Raw genomic sequence first — 24,233 nt, forward strand, 5'->3', positions numbered from 1 at the left:
AATACATATAGTTCATTATTATGTTTTTTTTAAACAAAAACCTTTTATTTTCAGCCTCAACAATAAAGGAAATAAAGAGACATTCCCTTAAAAAGAGGTAACCTGAAAAATAAACTTAAATAGGAGCAAAGAGGAAGGGAACTAACTTTTACTGGGTTCCTACAACAGGCCAGAAGCAGCTCTCACTGAATTTTCTCAACAACCCTGTGAAGCAGGTGTTATCACCACTTTCAGGTTGAGGAGACCCAGATCTAGAAAGACACGTGCAACTCTGAAAAGCTGCACAGCCAGTGAATGGTGTCTCTGAGGCACACAAACACCTGTGCTCAAGGACTAGCACCCTTTAAAAAAAAAAAAAAAACATAAAAAATCATGAAGAATATTTATTGTTTTCAAACACAGAACATTTTCATATTCACATTTCTTTTCTTTCTTTTTTTGGTCCTGGGGACTGAATGCAGGGGCATTCACCACTGAGCTGCCTCCCCACCCCCTTTTAGGTTGAGGCATAGTCATGCTAGGTTGCTGAGGCTGACCTCGAACTTGCAGACCTCCTGCCTCAGTGCCTCTGCAGCTGGCATTGCAGGCATGCTCGCTTACCCAGCTCACTTATTTCTGAGTTAAAAGGAAGTACAGACTATTTCTAACCAGAATGAGTTTCCACAGTGGCATCAAAAGTAATTTTGTATGGAAAGAAAAATAAATGTATTATTAAATCTGGAGCAAAATACTTTATTAAATATAAACCATTTTGCTTTTCACACTTAACCATTACCTGATATACAATAAAATGATTTAAAATAGGATGACTACAATTTTCTTTTTTTAAAAAGGCTGTCATGATACATTATACTTTCTGTTGGCAAGTAGATTATTTTTGTAGATTATTTTTATAGATGCACATGTTAAGGTATTGATTTTTTTTTTTTTTTTTTGGTACTAGGGATTGAACTCAGAGGCACTCGGCCACTGAGTCACATCCCCAGCCTTATTTTGTATTTTATTTAGAGACAGGGTCTCACTGAGTTGCTTAGCACTTCACTTTTGCTGAGGCTGGCTTTGAACTCGCGATCCTCCTATCTCAGCCTCCTGAGCCACTGCGCCTAGTAAGGTATTTGATTTTGATGGAAACTTCTTCCATGACCCACGGTAAGTGAATGGTAGACGAGATGGTACCATGGCTTTTATGATTCCTACTACGGTAAAACTGCCTTCTTTCAACTTTCAAAGCTCATACTCAATTCATTCTCAAATATGCATGCCTCTGATACACGCCAGGCATACAGCAGTGAATGACACAGTGAGGCCCCGTTCTGTTTCCGTGGAGCCGCATGGTGACTTCCCTGAGTCAGACACCTCAGGTGCTGTTAAAAATGCAGTTCTCTAAGGCCCCACCCACCCAGACCTACCAAGTCAGACTCTTCAGGGTGAGGTCTAAACTGGCCCCTGTGGTCTACACAAAAGCTAGATGCCTCAAAGTGAGAGGATCAGACAAACTAGTATCTCCTGGATACCCTCTCAATTTATCAATTAAATGAACAGTTTAAGATAACATTCTGGTATCCAAACAAAAAATTCCATTCATTTACTATACATTAGTAACTATTAAAAAAATATCTGAGAAGTTCACTAGGGAGATAATACAAGCTTTTTAAAATGTGCCCAATGCATTGTACCATACTTTCTTAAAAAAAAAAAAATGTGTGTGTAAAAAGTAGTATCTGAGTCTCTGAACGCCGCATATGGAATGTACTCTTGCTGTCAGAGGTCAGGAGGCAAGGGGACGTGGCGACGGTACTGGAGCACCAGGCAGCTGCCGGGGTGCTGGCAGCCCTGAGACGCTCTGGGTACTGCTCAACAGATTCACCAAGCTGTACACGTAGGTACCTGAACTTTTCCTGTTATATTTTAATTAAAATGTCTTTTTAAAATATACTGCTCCCAAACAATGACGGTAAACAGGACCAACTCTTTAAAAATAAAATTTTCACTTTGTTTGAAGAGCCCCAAAACAGTCACTGCCTTGACTCACAAATTCCACTAACAGAAATGTACTTTAAGGAAATAACATCAAATATATACCAAAAGAGACGTGCAAAAACGTGTGATGCTATGTTATTTATAATATAGAGCTAGAACTAAGCAGCATATCCAAATAAGGGAACAGCAACTTATACTATATAGTATCATATACTAGACAGTATGCTTATGAAGAGTCCTGGAACGAGACAGCACACAAATGACCAAACATGAGAAAAGAACCACTTCTAATCTAAGGGCAACCAGAGATACATTCCCTAATTCCAGGAGGAAAGAAGAAAAAGCCTAGTAATACTTAGTGTTGGTGAAATATGGAAGCTGGGGGCAGGGGCACATGCCTGTAATCCCAGTAGCTTAGGAGGCTGACACAGGAGGATCCAAAAGCCAAAGCCAGCCTCAGCAAAAGCAAGGCACTAAGTAACTCTGTGAGACCCTGTCTCTGAATACAATACAAACTAGGGCTTGGAATGTGGCTCGGTGATAGAGTGCCCCGAGTGCCCCAATACCCCGGCCCAAAAAAAGGAAAAATGGAGCTAGGCATAGTGGCCGGTAATCCCAGCCGCTCAGAAGGCTGAGGCAGGAGGATCACAAATTTAAAGCCAGCCTTAGGAACTCAGTGAGACCCTGTCTCAAAATAGAAATAAAAAGGGCTAGGGATGTGGCTCAGTGGTAAAGTACCTCTGGATTCAATCCCCAGTACCTCAAAATAAAGAAATAAAGTCTTCTGAATTGGGAGCGTAGCTCAGTGCTTGCTCAGCATGCACAAGGCCCGAGGTTCATTCTCCCTCCTATGAAGTCTTACTGTAGATACCAAAAAAATATTAACCAAATACTAACCACATTTAAAATGTGTCTTCTCATTGAATTCCTTACTACTTAAACAAATATCTAGGTTATGCTCACAGAGATAGTTACTGAAGTAAGGTTTGCAACTGTTAAAGATTAACAATTAAAGTATCTACTGGTGGGTCAATAGTTAAATAAATCATAACAGAACCAGATTAGAGAAGAGGTTAGCAGCAGGGTCTTTCATGCCCAAAACTTAGGTTCAAAAACTGGTAATGCAGAGAATATCATGCTAAGAGAAATAAGCCTAAAACCAAGAGCCAAATGTGTTCTCTGATAAGTGAATGCTGGTCCATAGTGGGGTGGGGGGATAAGGAAGAATAAAGGAACTTTGGTTTGTGTAGAAGGGAGTCAGGGGAGGGGTGGGGTTGTGGGGATGGGAAGAACAGTAGAAAGACACACATTATTACCCTGTATACATGGATGATTACACTAGTGGAGTGACTGAACCATGTACAGCCAAGGAAATTGAAATCGTGCTCCATTTGTATTCTATATGTCAAAATGCATTCTATTATTACAAATTAATTTTTAAATAAAGATAATAGCTGTGCTAAATTGGGCAAATTTCTCAATTTCTCTCTTTCTTTTCCATTAATGGAATAATATCATTTTATACAATCACTGTGGGAATTAATAAAGACATGAAGGATGATTAATAACAGTGGTCAAAAATCTAGTAAACACTCAAGTAAATACTATCATGTAAAAGGGAACAACCATGAAAGGGGGTTATCTAAATCTGCAGCCACTGAGCCCTGAAATGGAGGCAGTAAAATTGAGAAATTAAAATGGATTTATTTTAATTAACTAGAACTTAAATTCAGTTACTGGAAAACTTCTATTCATGTTTGGAAAAAACTGGGTTTGTGACTCTCACTGTAAATTTTATAGATGCTCTCTACAGATGAAGTTCTTCCAATGAAAATCTCACATCTGAATTGACATGTGCTTAAGTGTAAGATACACACCAGATTAAGCAGTCGTGGTATAAAAAGTTTAAAAGACTTCAATCTCTCATTAATGTTTCTTAAGATTGATTACATGTTCAAATGAAACCTTCTTGATAATAGGTTAAGTAAAATATACTTTACTTGTTTCTTTTCCTTTTTCATGTGGCTACTAGAAATGAAAATGCTTAACACTGAATAATAAGGTCACAACTACGAGAAACACTGCCAGCCAGCACTGAGGAAAGTGACTGACGTGCTGTTAGTTATCATTTCACATTTCAGTTTCTTTTTCTATTTTATCCTCTTGCAAAATTGTTCTAATTCTTTAATGAACATGCATTACTTTAATGAAATACATATTTTAAAGGTGCAATTCTAAAGTTTTCTGCTTAATAAAAACCTGTGATTGTGTTTGTGTGTGTGTGTGTGTGTGTGTGTGTGTGTGTGTGTGTGTGTGGCCACGGCTGCCGGTAAAGGGCTAAGTTTTAAGGACAGCACTTTATGTAGGTTAGAGTTGCCAGATACCACATTACGGACCACCTTCACACTGGGATGTGGAATTCTCAGCTATGTTACTAAACAGTTTTCAACATTTGGTAACAACCTATCATGCCAAAAACATAATTACTCATCTTCTTCCTAACACATGAAGTTTAGAACCAGCAGTCAAAAGCGGTTATTCCCAATAAAATATGGTTCATTTGCCAAAAGAACAACCAATGTCCTGATCATGTTCCTGATTCCCTCCACGCTGTCTTCCAAGCAGAACCAGAGGCCGCATGAGTCCCAGTGCTCCCCACTCCTGGGCCTCCCGACCCAACATCATGTGCACACAGACATCTTATGCTTTCTGATTAACCAATGTCACTTCTTCTTGACTTACAACTGTAAACTAAACATTTCTTGGGTTGGAATAGATATTGGGGAGGGAGGTGGAAAGAGCAGGGCAATCTGAATCCCTTTGAAAGTTAAAGTTGGAGAAATTAGTGAGGCTCATTTCATTATTAAAACTGAGATCCAAAGAGACTGACTGATTTACTCTGTTTAAAATTTATTAACATCACAACTTAACCTAGAACTTAGATTCCCTGACCACTTATTCATTATTGTTCTGCCATATACTGCAAAATTCACTACTAAACTGGAGTCAATTCTGGAATATATTTTCAAAACACAAAAATTTCACATGTGAAATCTCATATATATAGATGACTCCACAAATAAAAAATGATTACATCAAATATATAAAGCCTATTTACATAAAACTAGAATATTTTGCTTTCTTCTTTTTTATTTCTATTTTTTGTGTGGCGCTGGGGAGTGAACCCAGTACTCTATCACTAAACTACAGCCCCAGCCCAAGTACTTTATTTTCTTCAGTAAAAGCTGCCACCAAAATTTAATAAAGACTTCACAATAGGCTGGGGTTGAGGCTCACGGGTAGAGTGCTTGCCTAGCATGCACGAGGCACTGGGTTCAATCCTCAGCACCACATAAATGTAAAATAAAGATATTGTGTCCACCTAAAACTTAAGAAAAAATATTTTTAAAAAAACTTCACAATCTTAAATGATGTGTGGAAGAACATTCGCAACAAGACTTTTTAAACAAACACTGTTTAGCTGAGTATGTTTCTTGTTTTTGTTTTTACTCCCATTAGCATTGTTGCTGCTTCCTTTTCCTACAGATTTTCAAAATCAAATATTGACTTTAAAATCAAATCAGCAGAAGCTCAGTTAGGTACTGTTACCCCACCACTGGCAAATACTGACACTTCAGCCAGGCACTGTGGCAGGCAGCTGTAATCTCAGCTGCTCGGGAGGCTGAGACAAGAGGAGTGCAAACTCAAGGCCAACTTGGACAATTCAGTGAGAGCCTTCCACAGGATAAATTTTCTGTTTTTTTGTTTTAAGGGCTGGGATATAGCTCCGAGGCAAAATGCTCCTGGGTTCAATCCCTGGGGGGGCGGGGGGGGGGGGAATCCAAACTAACAGCTTCTCCAAAATTAAAATTAAATTTTAAATTTAATATATTAAAACAAGAACCATTAAAAACCTAAAGCAGTCAGTTAGATCACATAGTTGAGGGTGATTTAGATCTCAACTCCAGAAGGACAGCAACATTTTGAACTACTGATGTGATTTATAAGACTAAGATTAGACTTTTAAAAAACTTCGAATATTAGAAAATGAACTTTGGATTCTACTTCCAATTATACCAACTACCTTAACTTTCAAAATATGAACCAATGAATTCCAATTTTCAAAATTCACAGTAATATCTCTCAGAAATAAAAATATAATATCCAAGTAGAGATCATACACTTCATTTCGAGGCACCATTTAATATTACAGATGTGGTCCATGGAAAACAGAAAAGAAGAAAGACAAAAAGAAAGAAAAGAATGCTGTATTTATTTTTAAAAACTGAGGAACTGTATAAAAAGATACATCACTTAACAACAGGGCTTCCTTATCAGAATATTATTTCAAACTGGCTAGAAATTAGGAGTGTCTAATCCAAACCTTCATTCTCTAAAGGAGACACTTGAAGTCCAGACACACTTCTGCCCCTTTAAAATATGGACTTGTTTACAAGCAATTTAGGTTTAAGTATATGGAAAGACAACTACTGAATAAAACAAAAAACAATATCCAAAGTTCAGTGATAACCTCCCATTTGATAACATGAAGAGGAAATCACGTGGCAGAGAGTCCTTGGCAAATGTGTACCAGGTTCTTGCCATATGTTAGCACTGGTCTGATCCCAAGTCTTTTTATTCAAGGAAGCTGCTTTCTAGTACATATGTTAAAGACAGCTGGTTCTCTTACATCTAGTTATGCTAATCAAATGGCTTAGCCATATAGTTTCAAGATACAAAACCTATCTTAATGATGCAAGACTTAAACCACATTCTCTTATTGATTCTTTAATAATGGGTATTATTCTTAATAACTTGGGGATAAAGATTTGACCACTTGACTGGTTCTTTTTACATGCTGAGACACTTGCTTGCCCTGGATAGCTCTGGGAAGTCTGTCAAGCAGTGTGTAAGGTAATGTCAATAACATGGGTTCCAAGAGTTCCAGAAGTAATTCGGACAGTGGGACAGGCTGCCACTCAAACCCAGGAAGAACCACTCTTGAGCAATGCAAGCCAATACTGTTCAGGCAAGAAACCAAAACGGCTTGTGCAAAAGTAATCCTTCCTTTTGTCCAGAAAGAATGTACAAAGAAATAGAAAGGAAAAATTAAAGGTGCAGACTGTAGGATCATACTACTAATCTTTTCAAAGCCAGCAGCTTATTGTTTCATTTTTGCTCTAATAACCATGACAATGTTAAAAACAGAATTTTCTTCTTTATTCAAAGAAGCTATATGTGGGAACTGGCATTTAAGTTATACCAAAAAGTGGTCCAGAGTCAACGTTAGTTTACAATTAATGGAAACATTTCTACAGTTTAGCTGTTTCTTACAAAGACAGCAACAGTAAGAACATACTCCTTACCCTGACAACTTGCCGAGTACTTGTAATGAAGGCTTTTCTTATACTCAACTCGGTAGCATCAAGGTTGAATTTTCTAGGATTTGCTTCAACTATGCGTGGGTCAAAAAGTTAAGGTAAAGCCATTTCACCATCGAAAACCTAACAAACATTTTGTTAAACTGCAGAATCCCTCACATACAAGCAGAAAAACCCAGCCCAAGCCTTCTGTAAACAGTCATCTTGATGCTAAGCATTTTCAAACTTTCTCTGCTTATAGCTATACAAATGCCCTTCTGCTCCAGGATGACCTGCCAGATCAACCCCTGCTAATTGGGCTCACTGAAAATCCATGGCCATCTTGACCACAGCTGGGCCTTGCTCCCAGTCAGCCTGTCTCTGTCCACCTCTTCCCACTGCCACTGTGTCCTCCATGCCGTGGTTTTGTGTGACCCCCAGAGCCTTCTTCTCTGCCCTTGGGACCCTAGAGTATCACCCCAGGGTCCCAGGTCCAGGCCCAGAGAGGCCCACTCGACAGCGCCCAGCATGGCTGCTGGTGAGTATCGGGCAGAATCTTCTTGTTGCTTACCAACACTTTAACCCCTCCTTTTTTGACTTCTGATTTCTTTTCCCATGACAGCTTTTACAAGCCTTTCTCAATTTGGCATTCCAAACCACTTCCCCTTATGCTAAGATTCTAAACCTCCCTCTTAATCTAGCAGGATCAAGCCTTCAGGGAAGCTGCCCTTGACTCCTTGCCCTCCAGCCAGGTACAACTGCGTAAGGTCAGACACTGGGATAGCTCAGTACTTCTTTCTCATAGCCTGCCGTTATGTATTTGTGCTGTTATTTGATTAATATCTGTTTCACCGGCACTCTTAAGTTCCATGAGGGCTGGTACACTGGCTTACTTATTAATCCAATCTCAATAACCAATAAAATGCCTGGTCCATAGTATACTCAAGAAATGTTTCCTGAACTGGGGATGCAGCTCAGTGGTACAGCACTTGCCTAGGGCCCTGGATTCAATCCTCAGCACCTGCCAAAATAAAAGTTTGCTGAATGAATGACGAAAATCTTTCAAAACTTGTCCTCTTTATCTCACAATTTATCTCCCTCAATCTTTTTTCCTTTCCTTCTGTCTCAAGGAAAGAAGTATCTCCCTGTATCTATGGTTTTGATTCTGTCCCCTCCCATTTTATTTTAGGGAACACAGTTGACCCCTTTTTTTTTGTAGTTGTACACAATAACTTTTATTTATTTTTATGTGGTGCTGAGGATCGAACCAGGGCCTTGCTCATGCGAGGCGAGCACTCTACCGCTGAGCCATAACCCCAGCCCCGATATTTGACTTTTAATAATTTAAATGGTATCCAGGGTCATTATTAAAGGAATCATGCACTGAACATTTTAACTACACATGAACCTGTGCTAACTAGTGAGTGATTTTTTACAAAAGCTGGTTTCCTTGATGTTTTTAATCTTGCTTAAAACTCAGAAATGCAACTAGCAGATCTTCTATCTAAAGTTTTCATAAACAGGATTTCCAATTGAAAAAAGCCACATAATTCAGCTTCTCCAGTTCTCTAGATTGTCAACCAGATCAGTGGACTTAATAAACATCAATAGTATTAAATGATATAACTAGTTCTGCATTTACTAAACACAATTTCATGGTACAAGATAACTCTCCAATGGATAGTGGCATTTTAACATCACTTCTTAAAAGGAAGAAGTCTAGAAGAAAATTTTCTTTTAATAACACTAGTATGTATATACCTCTCTGTAACAAGAACTACTAATACTTTTTTTTTTTTTACAATATTGGGGACTGAACCCAGGTTCCTGCATGCTAAGCAAGAACTCTTACCACTGACCTACACCTCCAGACCAACCACCAATACTGTCTAGATGCTTACTATGTGCCAGGCCCCATTCTAAGCTCTTTTCATGGGTAACCTTCTTGACAATCCTATGAGCTCGGTACTCTTGTTGTCCTTTCTACTGAAGAGAAAACTGAAGCACTGAGAAGTTTTACAACATGCCCAATGTGCCCAATGTTACTGTTTGTTAGTAACTGCTTGTGATACTGAAATATCATAAGTGTATACCTGGTCTCTGCTCCTGGTATACAGCTCCTAAAACACTTGGGATCTCTGGAGTAATAAAGGTCATTGTGTATGTTAATGAGGTGACTGATAACTGGGAGCTCCTAGATAACCTTGGGAAGAGGGCTGGTCACCAGGGAACAAACTGATCAGAGAGTAGGAGCTTTCAGCGCCATCTGTCCCCCACCATCTCTGGGAAGTGGAAAAGAGCTAAAGATTGAGTTGATCACCAATGATCAATGATGTAATCAATCATAATGTAATGAAGCTTCCACAAACTCCACACGGCCAGGATCTGGGAACTTCCAGGTAGCTAAACATGTGGAGATTCCTAGAGGGCAGTGCCTCTACACACTTCACCCTACAAATTTCTCCCACCTCACTATTCATCTATGTATTTTTAAATATCCTTTATAATAAATGGGTGAGCATAAAGTGTTTTCCTGAGTTCTGTGATCTGCTCTGGAAAATTAACTGAACCTCTGTGGAAGTGGGGATCGGAAGCACAGGTCAGAACCTGGGGCTTGTGGGTGGCACCTGAGGCAGGGATAGTCTTGGGGGCAGAACTCTTGATCTGTGGGATCTGATGCAGTCTGCAGGTAAACAGTGTCTGGGCTGAAGTGAAGTGCAGTAACCCTGCTGGTGTGTTCTGGTTCAGGGTGCTGGGAAAAACTCCCATCTGTGTGATGACAGAAACATTTTACTGACTGTGAAAGTGGAAAGAAAAAACTGTTTCCACTTTTACGCTGGTAGAGCCACAGCCTGAACACCCGCATCTCACTCCAGGGTCCAAAGTCACAACCACTGCACTATGCTGCCTTTATATTGCGGAATTTGTCATGTGCTGTAGAATAGGGCTGCTTACTTGGCTGACCGGGCAATTATTTTAAATGTGTCATACTACAAATAAGAGCCACACCAAGGACTATAACAGGAAACGTCTCATCGAGGTACTTGAAACATCTGGATAAAAACCTGCCCGTTTGTCGGTTCACTGCCAACAGCACAGACACCATAGAAAAGGATATTGATGGTCTCGTCAAGGTCCTCCAGATCCCACTCTATGCTCCGGAGGTTGTTTCTCAGCTCGTTGGTGGTCCAGTCGATCTCTTCCCTGGTTACTGCAGAGGGGTCCTGCAGAAGCTCTGTCCATCTCTGAAACAATCCCTGGGCAGTGTTGACTGCTTTCTGTACCTCTCTGTAATCAAGATGAAGGGAAAGGAAAAGTCACAAACAAGTTCCCGGGTGTCTGAAGTTAGCATGGAGCACCAAAGGCCACCCTCGGCAACCACCATTCCCACAGAAGGAGGCTCTTCAGACGCAAATACCAAAGTTGAATCACACAAGCTCAGTATTATGTTCTCAGCTGATGCTCAGAATAAAATAGCCATTATTCAAGCAGCTACAATTCCAAGTTGTTTGAGAGGGACACATTTAATTTTTCTCTGAAAAGATTACACTTAAAAGTCACACAAAGATGCAATCCTGCCAATAAACTAAAGGGTCACTAATATCCCCACTCGCTTCCATGTGGGTGACAGTAATTTATATTCAGATGAAAAAGTCCTTGTACAGGCTTTCTTCTCTTGGGGTGGGAAGCGGGGGAGGAGGGTCTCTCTTGATGGCTTGTATGGTAGAGGTTAACTATTTTAGTCTGAGACATTTTTAAACCAAAGATTTCATGAGAAGATTTCCAAATATTATTACCTTTAAATATATCTATTTTCCTGGATTAAGAAATGTTACATAACAGATTAGCATTTTTCTTATTTGGAGTGTGAGATGAGGCTAGTAAGTGCTATATCTATATCTAAATGCTTTTAGGTTAGATATTGTTGCAAGATTTAAGAACTATCCTCCCCATGGGCCAGTACCCACCATTTAAATGTTATATTCTAACACTACTGCATTAAAAACCAAAGAGAATCATTTTAGAATCTCATGGTTTCTCATGCACAATCATTATAATCTCATTGCTTCCCAACTAAGAGAACTGCTTTGATCCTCCCACAACTTCTCCACCAATTCCTCTGGAACAAACAGCACAAAAATGTGTTCTAGCTGATCAGGGTGTCTGTTGTCTATGACTTTACAACAGAATTTGCATACATCCTCTTCCCTCTGACATTTCAAACACCGGAAAAATCAAAGCACTCATAAAAATAAAGAAAAGCATCTTATAATATTTAGGTCTATAGGGTACTTATGAAGCTGAAAGGCTGAACATTAAAGAAGAGCTAGTGGACCTGGACAGAGTAAATCAGTGCACCCACCAAGGAGGTCCACATCTTGTTCATGGGCTAGGCAGTCCTATCAACTGTTCCTCTCATGTCAGCCTTCAGACTTTCAGTACTAACGATAAACTCCATATAAGATAAAATGGGAGAGAATTAAGTAAGATGTAAATCTACTATCTTTACTCTTCATTAAAGTTTCTGGTCAGTTTGGTAGAAAATGAGGATGGTATCCTATATGTAAAGTAGTTGGCTTATTTTTAAGTATTTAGTATTATCTATGATAATGAAAAACAAAGAGTTAAAAAGTATCTATAAAGACATCTCATTTTAAAGAATATAAAATTTCTCCATTCTGTAAATATGAATTCCTTTTTAAGAACTAAAAGCCTCAAACCTAGAAACCTTGCTGGGCGTCCCATACTCTCCACAACAGCAGGCAATTTATGACAATGCTGGAATTAAACTCCAATCGCAGTGTCCTGAGGCTTGGCCCTGATGCTCATCAGCACTCACAGGTTCAAAGCACTTCCTTTAGGCTGATGACTATCTGACCACATTTCTAACCCTAACCCCTCACCCAGGATTAATTCCTGTATTTCCATTCCATTAGGAACATTCTATTTGTCTTAAATCAAACTAATCACAGCCTGCCTACAAAAAAAAATCAGGTATTTAAACAAGCAAACAAAGCCAAAATTAAAAACAAGAGGGAAATCTGCTTCTCTTTCTACCAGTACCATTTCCCAAATCCCAAAACTCATCTAGACCAGAGCTGCTTTGCCTCCTCCTTTCACTTCTCACCTTGCACAACCTCCACTTGAGTTCAATCACTAGATTTTTAGATCTGGAAGGAACTTTCAAGATAATCTAGTCTGGACTCACTGAACAAATAAGAGAGCTGGGGCTCAGACAGCTTGGCTGCTTGCCTCAAGTTCTTCTGACCCTGAGTGTGAGACACATTCCACTATTAAGGCCTATTTAATCCCATTTTGCAAAGCCTCCAGACAAATCTATTTTCTTTGTGGAATCAGAGGATCTGGGTCTGAGTCCTTGAAAGGAGCCTGTAAGCCAAACACCTGCCTCCAGCAGGGCAGAGCTGTGAACGCTTGGGATTCTGAGTCAGCTGCCAGGTCTTCCTCCCATCCCTTCCTTGCTCACTGTGGCTCTGGCCTGCTTGGATGCGACCCCAGCATAGGAAAGCAAATGAAAAGCAGAAAGTCCCTTAAAGGCCCAGTTTGAGGCCTAATTCCTTTATTAAGATATCTTTCCCCAACATTCCCACTGTGGGCCCTTCCTTTTTTCAACTATTCCAGAATCTTGCACACAATGTATCTTTCACGTATCCTGGCACAGCGTTCTCCGAACTGGACTACTTATTATAGTAAGTGCCTGAAAAGTTGTTTCGACAATAAAACATCTGATTCTATTGGACCAATTCTGTCAATACAAGTTTTCTTAACAGTGAATGAAATGCACGATGCTTGCCCTCATGTGGCTTATAATTCAGCATTAGGAAAGCAAGATATTCAGAAAAGAGAGACAATACAACAAACACCATCTTCCTTAACTGCTCATTTACATCATTATTTCAACACCAGTCCACAGCTAAGAACCCAGAAACAATACTGTTCTTGTCAGGAACACAAAATCCCCAAAGCAGAAAAATGTCAAGGAGCCACACAACCATGATTTTTCCTTCTTTTTAAATATTTCTAGTTGTAGATGGACACAACACCTATATTTTATTTATTTATTTATATGCGGTGCTGAGGATCAAACCCAGTGCCTCACAATTGCAAGGTAAGCTCTACCACTGAGTCACCACCCCAGCCCACATCAGTGCCTTTTACCAAAAGGACAGACTCACTAGGCATAACACACAGTCATGTACCCATACGATACTCTGGATTAAGAACAGATGGCACATGTGACAGTGGTCCTGCAATCATGGCCTGGTGATGTCACAGACACCTTGGTTTACTGAAGTACATCTATGATGTCTGCACGACAGTGAGCCATTTCTCAGAATGTATCCCCTTTGTGAAGCAACTCGTGGCTTAACTCTTGTATCTGAACAAGCTCAATTATGTGGTTTTTCTTAGTGGCTTGTTATTAGAAATTGCAAATTCTCAAAGGCTAAATGTTAAAAAGTTACAAGACCAAAAACTCATCAAACACTGAATAGTTCTTACTGAACATAAGGACTCTTAGTGAACATAAAGATGAAAACAAAATTCAAATATGGTATTTTTCACTCATCAGTTTCTTTAAAAAGAAAATTTTAAGTACAGATTTACTAAAAATGAGAATCTGGGGCTGGGGTTGTGGCTCAGAGGTAGAGCGCTTGCCTAGCATGTGTGAGGCACTGGGTTCAATCCTCAGCACCACATAAAAATAAAATAAGAGTATTCTGTGCACTAAAATAAATATTAAAAAAAAATGACAACCTTGTACTGGCAAAGAATTAAGAGAAATAGTCCCCTTTAACAGTATGAGGGGGAAGGGAGGGTGTGTTTCAGATGGCAATTTGGTGATATGCATCTAAAGTTTTGTTCTGTATACCCTCTGAATGAGCAATTATACTCTAGGAAAATAGATTATGAAAATAATCAGAAGCAGCAATAAAGACCTATAACAAATGGATCACCACCATATTAATTGTTAATAATGAAAAATTAGAAGCAAAAATGTCCATACTAAGAGATAAATTATATTTATGTCAAAATATAACACAGTAGTTAAAAGTCCCCTCCAAGATTGTCTAAGGATATAAAGAAATACAAATGAAAAGATCATGAAGTGATATATAATGTATAATCCCAATTTCTAAACTATTAGTAACACACACACACACACACACACACACACACACACACACACAACATATCCTAGCCTTTCTACTTAAACTCTTATAAACTTGAAGAAGTTATTTATTTTTTTTACTAAGTGTAACTTTCCCCATTATAAAATGATAATAGTAGTGGTACCCATATCATAAGGATGATAAAGCAATACTGACTTAAGAATGGAGCTCAATAGTAGAGTACATACCTGGCATGTGTGATTTCCAGACACCATACACATACACATACACACACATACACACATACACACACACACACACACACATACACACACACACACACACACCAATCCCTATTTTGAGATTTTGCTCTGAACAAGGCATTGAAAATGTCAAAACCTCTCAAAAGGAGCTTTAAACACTCAGGGGCTAAACGCTGCATATTTAAATTATAACAGCTATCTCCTTTTTCATTTTCCCAATTTTACATTCTTAAAACCCTAATTTCATGTCATTTCCCTGCTCCAAAAATCTCTACTGGCCTCAAGATGAGGTTCTCCTCAGGACAACATAGCTTGGCCCTATTCTAACCGTACTGTGAAGTTATTAACAGTTTGAGTGGAATTGGGCTACTCATATGTGACTCCTAGGTCCACTTAGCTGTGTGACCCTGGGCCAACAAGCTAACCCCAGTACACTTTCTCAGGCAGCTCCTCCTCTCTAAAACGGTGCGAGTATCCTATCAAAGTGAAAACCCACACAAAGTGCTTCTTTCACACACAATGCCTGGCCCAGAGATGTAGCCTTTAAACCTTAGATATTATTCTTACTTTTCCCCCCAAAAATGCATACTGCACTGGACCGCCCCTCATGGCCTCTGCTGGTGGTGTCCCCACCCATGAAGCAATACTCCTTCACCACCACCACAAACAAAGAGTACACACTCAACACTATACAGTCAAGGTGCCAGGCTGGAAATACAGGAAAAGCAAACAGTCCCAATGCTCAGAGCTCACAGTCTAATAATGAAAGGCAGCCAAAGAGAGGTGCAATGTGTCGCGGGTGCCAAGGGAAGCCCTTCCTGGAGGCAGTGGAGATACGCTGAATCCTGAAAGCTGAGTGGGTGAATCAGGCAGTGGGTGAGTGTGGAGTAAGAGCACCCAGCATGGCAGGCACAGTCACTGAACGGAGCCAGGCACTGCTGGAACACCAAGGCTGAGAGCAGGCAGAAGGAGTGGAGGCTGGAGAAGAGGTGGCTTCAGGAAAGTCACTGCACATTCTTCTGTAGGCAACAGGCTGCCACTAAATGACATTAAGTAGGGTGTGGCTGCTTGGGCTGAGAAGGCTACTTTGTGCTGTCCAACACTGAAGCCATAAAATAATGACTGATTAAAAAGTAGCTGGCGAGACTGAGGAACTAAAATTTAATTCTAATCTATTTAAATTTAAAAACTGACATGCAATTCAGTTGGTAGAAAACTACGGTGTATGTTTGGAACAATTAGGGAATATGAATTTACCTTTTCAACTGTAACTAATGAACGCTAAATACAGATCAAGTTTTTTGGGGTTGGTTTGTTTGGTACCAGGGATTGAACTCAGGGGCACTTAACCACTGAACCACATCCCCAGCCCTTTTTTACTTTTTATTTAGAGACAGAGTTTCCTCTAAGTTACTTAGGGCCTTGCTGAAGTTCCTGAGGCTGACTTTGAACTTGTGATCCTCCGGGCTCAGCCTCCTGCACTGTTGGAATTTCAGGCATATGCCACCATGCCAGGCCAGATCAAGTATTTCTGATGAAAATTTAACATCCAAACTGAAATGAGATGTAAATGTACAGTAACACGACAGATTTCAAAGAGAGTATAAAAAGTAAAATATTTCATTAATAATCTTATACTAATCATATGTTGAAATAATATTTTGAAAATATTAAAGAAGTCATTAACATTAATTTCACCTGTTTCTTTTTACTTTTTTTTTTTTCCCTTAAAAATTCCTGCCCATATTGGGCAGGAATTAAACAATCCTTGTGTGTCAGGCTCCTGAGGGGCTGGGATTACAAACACACTGCTTCTTTTTTTTTTTTTTTTGTAGTTGTAGTTGAACAGCATGCCTTTATTTTATTTGTTTATTTTTATGTGGTACTGAGGATCGAACCCAGTGCCTCACAAGTGTTAGGCAAGCGCTCTGCCACTGAGCTATGGCCCCAGCCCCTTCTTTTTACTCTTTAATGTAGCTACTAGAAAATATAAAACGACACATAGCTTGCATTATATTTCTACTAGACAAGACTGATCAAATAGATCCAAGGGGCTCAGCACAGTGGCACAAGCCTGTAATCCCACTGGCTCAGGAGGCTGAAGCAGGAGGATCACAAATTCAAAGCCAGTCTCAGCAACTTAAAACAAAACAAAAACAGGCTGGGGATGTGGTTCAGTGGTTAAGCACCCCTGGGTTCATCCTTGGTGCAAAAAATTTTTAAAAAATCCAAAGGCAGAGGAAAGAGACTTGAAGCAGGAAGACCAATAATAAATCCTTTCATGAGTGTCCAGGTAAGAAAAACAAGCCTGAGTTACCTAAATTCTGCCCACCTTCAAAACCTAACTCAAGACCTACTACAATTCCAAAAGTGCCTCCCATCATAACCATTCCTAAGGAGCTGCCTTTCTCTGAATTCTTGGGATGTTTATCATCTGTAGTATTCACTACTTCCTTAATCATTTACCACCTGTCATTTTTACCTAATTTTGGGGTGATCTGTTTCTCAGATTAGACTAGAAGCTCCTAGTCCAAGGACCATAATTTAGATATCATTAATATCTCCACATTGTGTAAAGCATTTCAATACATTTCCTAAACAGAAGCAGCACAGGGCTCCCCAAATATGCCATCACACAAACATCTGGAGACAACCTTGTGACTGACTTTACCTTCCCACAACAGAAAATAGTGAGAATCTCTTTTCCTTCAGGCATTTTAAGATGATATAAATGTCAACCAAAAAACCAAGCCTGTGTTCCACTAAAGCAGTGATGTCTAATAATCATTGATCGATTATATCGGATACTATTAGGAAACTGTCAAGATGACAGTGCAATTAGGGTTTTCACAAATTGCAAAGTCAAAAAACAAAAATTCTGATTGTCTTCAATCTCAATCTCTACCGCCAAAGATAACCTTTGCATCCTAAGCATTAAGAATTTTCAACACTCATCTTTAAATTTTAAAACTTAACCCCCAAACTAGTTCTAATAAATAACACTTCCCAGGGAGGGAACTATATATTACTAGTAAATCTACATCTTGCCATTTTCCCATCTAAATTAAAGTAAGGTGAAGGGGGGAAAAATATGTTTTTAGTGAAATGTTAAGAAATAGTTGGAATATATTTTACTGTATCATGAATAATAAAGTAGTTCATCTATAGTACCACTGAAATTTTGAGGGAACCCTTAAATACAAAACATATTTGACAGCATACAACTTAATTGGTCAGATTTTACCAGTACAGATATAGGAAGGTAGTAGCAACTAATTGAAAATGAGGGACACTTTATGGTTATTAGTAATCCTCTTCTTGGATTGTAACAACTTTGCAGCTGTCAGGTTTTTTAGGTTTGTTTAACATTCAAAACACAAAGCTGAAGAGTTATTAGAAATAAGAAATGAGAACCGATCTTTCTTGAATTTGTTTAATGGCTACAAAGTTGTTACAACCAAGTGCAAATGAAGTTTCTATCTCCAAACAACCCTGCAATCAAAGATGGGAGTCAGGACAGCTCCCAGGGAAAAATAAGGTTGTTCAATCCCATAAAGCAGAATAAGAGGTGGGGGAAACCTGTCAAATGGTCTGGACAAAATCAAGGAGTTAAAATGAAACACTCATTTCCTTTAGCACTGTGGGAAAATCCCGGTTGCTCATAGAAAGCTGAGGAAAGTTTAGTTTGGCTGGTGTCATTTTGTTTTCCTTCCAACATCAGCACCGAGTCTGCAGGACTGCTTTCCTCCCCTCACATTACTCAGTGAAAACTCCCCCACTGAACTGAGCCGTCTTCCGGTGCAGTGCTCCCCAGCCTCCCCGGCCAACACCCGCCCCCGCCGGGCTCCCAGCAAACGTGCTCAGACGCCTCTGGGCACGTTGTGGTCTCGCCGGTCTGCGGGCGAGCGCTCCAAACTCAATGGACAATGGAGCTCACCTCCGTCCACGAGAACTACAAAGCTCGGGAGGGCCATTTCCCTTTTCCTGCCCAGATGCTGTTTTCCCTCCTTCGGAGCTGGATCGGGGCTCGACGACAGTCCCCAGTCCTCTTTCCACACCTGCAGAGCTCCACAATCTCTCGATCCCCAAATAAGTTACACCGCAGCGCACAGCCCCAAAGGGGACCCCCTGAGTGCTCGGTTGGGGACCCGGGTTCCACAATCCAGGTAGGACGGGAAGGGGATGTCTCTGGACGCTTGGTCATGGCCTTCAAGGCTACCCTTCCCTGTCCCCTCTCCAGCCTCAACTTATCTCCCCTCTCCCTACAGCAAGAAGACCGGGGAGGCATGGGTGGCCAGCAGCTCCACCGCCACCGCCTCCTCCAGTGGAGCCCTCGCCAACACTCACCCTTTCACCACAAAGAAGGGGTCCTCCATGGACATGGCGTCCCGGCCCCCTCCGCCACTCCACGCACAGGGCGCCCGCGCCCTTCTGGACTCCCTCCGCCCACCCACGGGCCTCCAGGAGTTGTCGGCGCCTCGGCCTGGGGTACCCTGAGCAGCGGGCGCGCGCGCAGAGCCTGGGGCGCCCGGGCCGTCGCTGGTCCAGCCCTGGATCGGCACGGCGGGTCGAATCCCGGACTCCGGCGCCAGCCCCCGCTGCAGCCTCCTCCCCCGGCTCCTCCTGGCTGGTCTGTAGGCCTGACCCCGCCCCTAGACCTTTAGCCGCAGCCAATCACGAACGCGGCCCCAGCTCCACTTCCGCACCCGCGCTCACGTGACCAACGCAGGCCCGGCCCCCAGTCGGCGGCCGGGGGGCAAGCGTCACGCGGTTCTGGGGGCGGGGCTCGAGGGTAGTGGGGCGGTCTTTTCCCGCCTCTCTGCTCCAGCTTCAGCGAGTAGGCTCTGCCCGATCCCTCAGACTGAGGCGTTCAGGTTTTCTGGAAAGCCTTTGCTGTGCCTGATTTGCATAATCCTTTTGCCTTTCCTCTATTTCTAGTACTTGATTTAGATCATAGGTGATTTATAAGTCCATGTCATCCTCGTCTTCTAATAAAGCACTCTAATACACACTGTCTGACCATGATAAGGCTGCACAACTCTTATGTAGGTCGAGCAGTGTGCTGAAAGGTTTTATATGCATTATCTCAATACTCTGTGAGGAAGGTATTATTATTTTCATTTTGCAGGTGAGCAAGTAAGTTCAGAGAGGTTTCAAGATCTGTGGTCACACAGGACCACAGAGTCTGTGCATTTTCCACCAGATGAGGTATGTGTTCTTTGCAGTGCATTACAGCTTGAGTAACTTTTTCATACAGCCTGTGGTATTTCCCAGGAGAGAGCACCTTTGAGAGACAAAGAAGGGTATAATAGCTGCCTCTCAGCTATGAGTCAAGGCGCTCTAGGAAGCATTTTGTCCAGAATGATAAGTCAATTCATAAGTTAGATGTGAGTTTGTGGGTGGGGGGATGGGAACTTGAATTGCTGAAAATCACCAAGCACTTTACATTTTGCATTTGGCAGGGTTCTAAGTGTTATCCTGTTACTCTCACCATGAGGTAATTATTGTTATTTATTATCTGCATTTTATGAATGAGGAATTTGAGACTGGAAGATTAAGTGTCTTGCCCAAGGTCAGCAATCTCTTTGGAGCTTACAGAATAATTACACAAACACCATTGGAACCTGCACTCTATTGCTCAATTCCTCATCTTTAAAATGTAACAATAATAGATAGCTCATTGATTATAATAAAGGTTCAATTTAAAATGCATGTAAATGTCAAGGTCCTAGAGGAGGAAGGTAGTGAAGTCAAGGACACCAGTCCAGAAGCTGCTGTGGTCATTTGGCCTGAAATGATAAGGGTCAGACCAGGATGATAGCAGATGAGAACGGAGGAAAAGGAGTGAATCTGAAATATGTTTCCAAAGAAAAACAAAACAAAGCACCTAGACATGATGAAGGAATGAAGAGTTGGGGAGCAAAGAAAAGAAAAGAGATGAAAGTCAAAGAGTTCAGGTTTCTTTAAGACCTTGGAGGAGCAGGGGAGGGTAGATGTGGGCAAAGGAAGCTCTTGGGAAGGAATCGCTTAATTTGGCTATGGATATAGGGAGGGGTGAAAAGAGGTGATCATTCATTCAATAAACACATGTACATTGAGGGGCAGATGAGTACAGAGATTAAGAGTCCACTTGGAACCTGGTGGTTTGAATTTAAATCCCAGTTCTGCAGTTTCCTGTTATATCTTGGGAAATCTGCTTAATCTCTCGCTTTCCTGGACAGTGAAATGGACACCCACAGTCACAACACCTTCCCCATAGGAGGTCATGTGTTGTGCTCCTACACTGTTCCAGGCACTGAGGACACAGAAATGAGTAAGGCTAGGTCCCTGACTTTAAGGGACTCTCAGACCACCGGGAGAGACCATAGTTAAACACAGTGAGAGAAGGGCACTGTTGTCATAGAAACAAAATCACAGATACTGGGATGCAAGAGACAAGGTACACGTTTATTTGGCATGTATAATGGCTGAGGGGTTCCTAAACAATGGCTAGAAGAAGCCATCCGAAGAGGTTCATGATGCAGGAGAGCTGTGGCAGAGGGCATTGCTGGAGTAAATGGAACAGGCAGCCAGAACTAAGGCTGGGAGGTAGGCAGGGTAGGAGTTCTGGGATCCTTTGTTTGTGATGTGAGGCACTGGGGGCACTCTCCTGTAGATCATGTGGACTGAGGGAATTGGCTGGGTCAGACTGTGGCAGCTGGAAGGTCATGGTCAAGAGAAAGTGTCCTGAGCCAGGTTCACAGCAACCAAGATGGAGAGGAGGGGTGCATTAGAGAACTTTGATAGAGGCAAGATCTGTAGAATTGATTGATTGGTCCAGTGTGCACCGAGGTTAGTGAAGGAAGAAGGAAGGCTTGCAGGGTTCTGTGGTTGCAATGGGGTAGTTGGGTTCTAGTCACCAAGAAAGGAATCACAGGGGGGAGATTTGATTTGGGTGGCTCTAACTTAATTCCTAACATGTTGGTCTTACCACCAAACTTAACTCCCAGAGGGACTAGATACAATGTTAGTACTATCTGCACCTCAAGGCCTAGCACAGCCTCTTATAATCTGATCCATGAACTTATTAATTGGACCACAAGTAAGAGATCAGTTTTATAAGCAGAAACAGAGAGTAGAGAACAGAGGCTTGAAAAATTCTCATAATTAGAGACTTGGGAAAAGAACCAACAATAGGGAGGTAGTAGAAGACTGAGATATGAACTATGTGGGGGTCTGGGAGTGTGCCTTTATTAAATGTGTCATTTTCCTTCACCCTCTCTCAGACTAGACCTCGCCCTGCCCTGTCCCAGGAAAGGGAAGCTTTAGCTAAAATGCAAGGAGAAACAAAGGAAGTTATTTGTTGCTTTTGTTTCCCCATTTAATAGGTCCCAGGTCCCAGCATAAACAATGGCTTGAAGTGAATACTCAGCAAAAAGCCATCTCCCCACACCCCTACCCTCACCACTCAGATTTCTGATGGAATAAAATATCCAAGTAGTGGTTGCCTTGAGGAGGAGAGTATTGACTGGGAAGGCAGACCTTCTGGGGAGATAGAAATGCTCTGCATCTTAACAGGGTGTGGGTCACACCGGTGCACACTTGCCAGAACTCGTCCAACCGTGACATTGAAATTCTGTTCAGGTTGCTGAAGGAGGCTGAGGCGCCAACTCTGACTTTTCTGTTGAGTCCTGAGAGGGCATCTAGCAGTACCTCTGGTACCTGAGTGAGTCTCCGAATGAGATAGAAATTGGAGAATAGAGAGAGAGATACTGAGGCTCAAAGGGAATGACCGTAAATCACTGTAATGCAGGAAACACCCATGAACCATTGAAACGCAAAAAGCAAACATGAACAATTGTACTCTTGACCCATGCCCTTGTAAAATGAGGGCAGTGTGCAAGGGCAGGAAAAGCCAGCATGAAATTGTATAGCTCCATCCAGCCTCCATCTCTAGTCCATCTCTAGCACCATTCCTCTATAAATATTAACACCACACATCAATGGATTGCTAGCTCTCCCTCTAGAGATAGCCTACTAGAATTCTCCCTTGAATATTATTCCTTGCTTTACCCAGAAGGCATCTCTCTCTTGAGATTGCCCCTTTTCTCCCTCAAATATACATCTACTTTCCTAAATAAACCTCTGTCTATGTCTTTGACTGGCACTTGCTGAAATTCTTTTTCATCACGCATGGCAAGACCCCCACTGGTCCCAAGTTCAGTTTCCCCTTCTCTCTGGGAACTCCTCAGACCCATCCTTAGAGATATCTGTTCCTCTCTGACACCAAGTTAGGAGAATAAATGATAGAAGGAACTTCCTGGGGTCCAGCAAGGCATCTTGTGATGAAATAAGGAGCTAATGATGTGGACAATAGGGTCCAGGTGGCCAGGCCACAGAGTGGGACTGTTTGTATGATTTGCTTATTTCACTTAGCATAATGTCCTCCAGGTTCATTCATATTGTAGCTTCTTGCAGAATTTCTCTTTTAAGGCAGAATGATATTCCATTGCAGATACACAGGACTTCGCTTGTCCATGCATCCTTCAGTGGACACTTGGGTTGCTTTCATCTTTGGGCTGTAATGAAAAATGGGACTATGAACACAGTTGCATAAATTTCTTCAAAAAAAGCTTTTAACTATTTTGAATACATGCAATACATCAGTGGAATTGCTGAATTATAGGGTAATTCCTTTTTTAATTTTTTGAATAACTCTTTTACATAGTGGCTGCACTATTTTACATTTCTACTAAAAAATTTGGCAACCTTTTACAATGAAATATTTTCTTGAATAATCAGGAATACAAAAGTAAAAAAAGAAGAAGAAGAAAAGAAGCATTCATAAAGGAGAAGTGAGTCAATCAAGTGGTCACATGTCAAAAAATAACAGAAGTTTTAAATCTTTTTTGGAATAAGGCAAGTTAGGTATAAGGTCTATAAGGTCTTTGCTTAGTATCTGGATGGCCATCTTAAGTGACACCCACCATTTTTAGGAAAAAGTTTTGCTTTCCCATCCAAGGGCCTTTCTGAGAAAGGCTCACCACTCCCTCATACCAACCCAAACCCTAACCATGCACATTAGGACCCGCCCAGCTCTGATTCCTGAGCCTGCCCCATAGAAGTCCCAGAATCCAAGCCTGTTTTGCCTCTCTCCACTATAGAGAGATGGCCTTTATTTGTCAGCTCTGACTAATAAACTCTCACGTGTATCTTTGCCTGGTCTCCATCTTTCTCACTTACCTGTTTCTCCTTCCTCGCTTTCCCTTCATTTTGGTGCTGAAATTTAGGAACAGGTTCCCCTGAGTGCCCTCTCCCCTCTTCAAGGGTCACTGAGCATCCCTGGGCTCCAAACTGAATTCTATCGTGGGACCAGGCCCTCCATTCTGCTGAACACCCTCTCTGCACCCACCACTGAATATTCCAGGTAAGACCCCTGTCTCCAGTTGACCTAAACCACCTACAGGTCCTGAGAAATGTTCAGCACTCCCAGGGTCACCGCATGGTCGGAGGCACCCCCA

General features: G+C 41.3%; 1 protein-coding gene across 4 annotated transcripts in view; it reads right to left on the reverse strand.

Annotated features, from left to right (window-relative positions):
* The window catches only part of Stx6 (syntaxin 6), a 42,870-nt gene extending 23,503 nt beyond the window's left edge, over positions 1-19,367 (reverse strand). For 3 of the 4 annotated variants that reach the window (XM_005319734.5, XM_021722593.3, XM_078022432.1), the window contains exons 1-3: positions 19,081-19,366; positions 10,459-10,628; positions 7,347-7,441 (exon numbers count right to left, since the gene is read on the reverse strand). In XM_005319734.5, the coding sequence (XP_005319791.2) occupies positions 7,347-7,441; positions 10,459-10,628; positions 19,081-19,115 (300 nt within the window). In that variant the 5' untranslated portion in view covers positions 19,116-19,366. Of the gene's footprint in view, positions 1-7,346; positions 7,442-10,458; positions 10,629-19,080 lie in introns of all 4 variants that reach the window. The other variant, XM_078022431.1, reaches the window with a different exon arrangement.
* Positions 19,368-24,233: the final 4,866 nt, after the last annotated feature.

Source organism: Ictidomys tridecemlineatus, chromosome 10, assembly GCF_052094955.1.
Source record: "Ictidomys tridecemlineatus isolate mIctTri1 chromosome 10, mIctTri1.hap1, whole genome shotgun sequence".
In the NCBI taxonomy this organism is placed as follows: Eukaryota; Metazoa; Chordata; class Mammalia; order Rodentia; family Sciuridae; genus Ictidomys; species Ictidomys tridecemlineatus.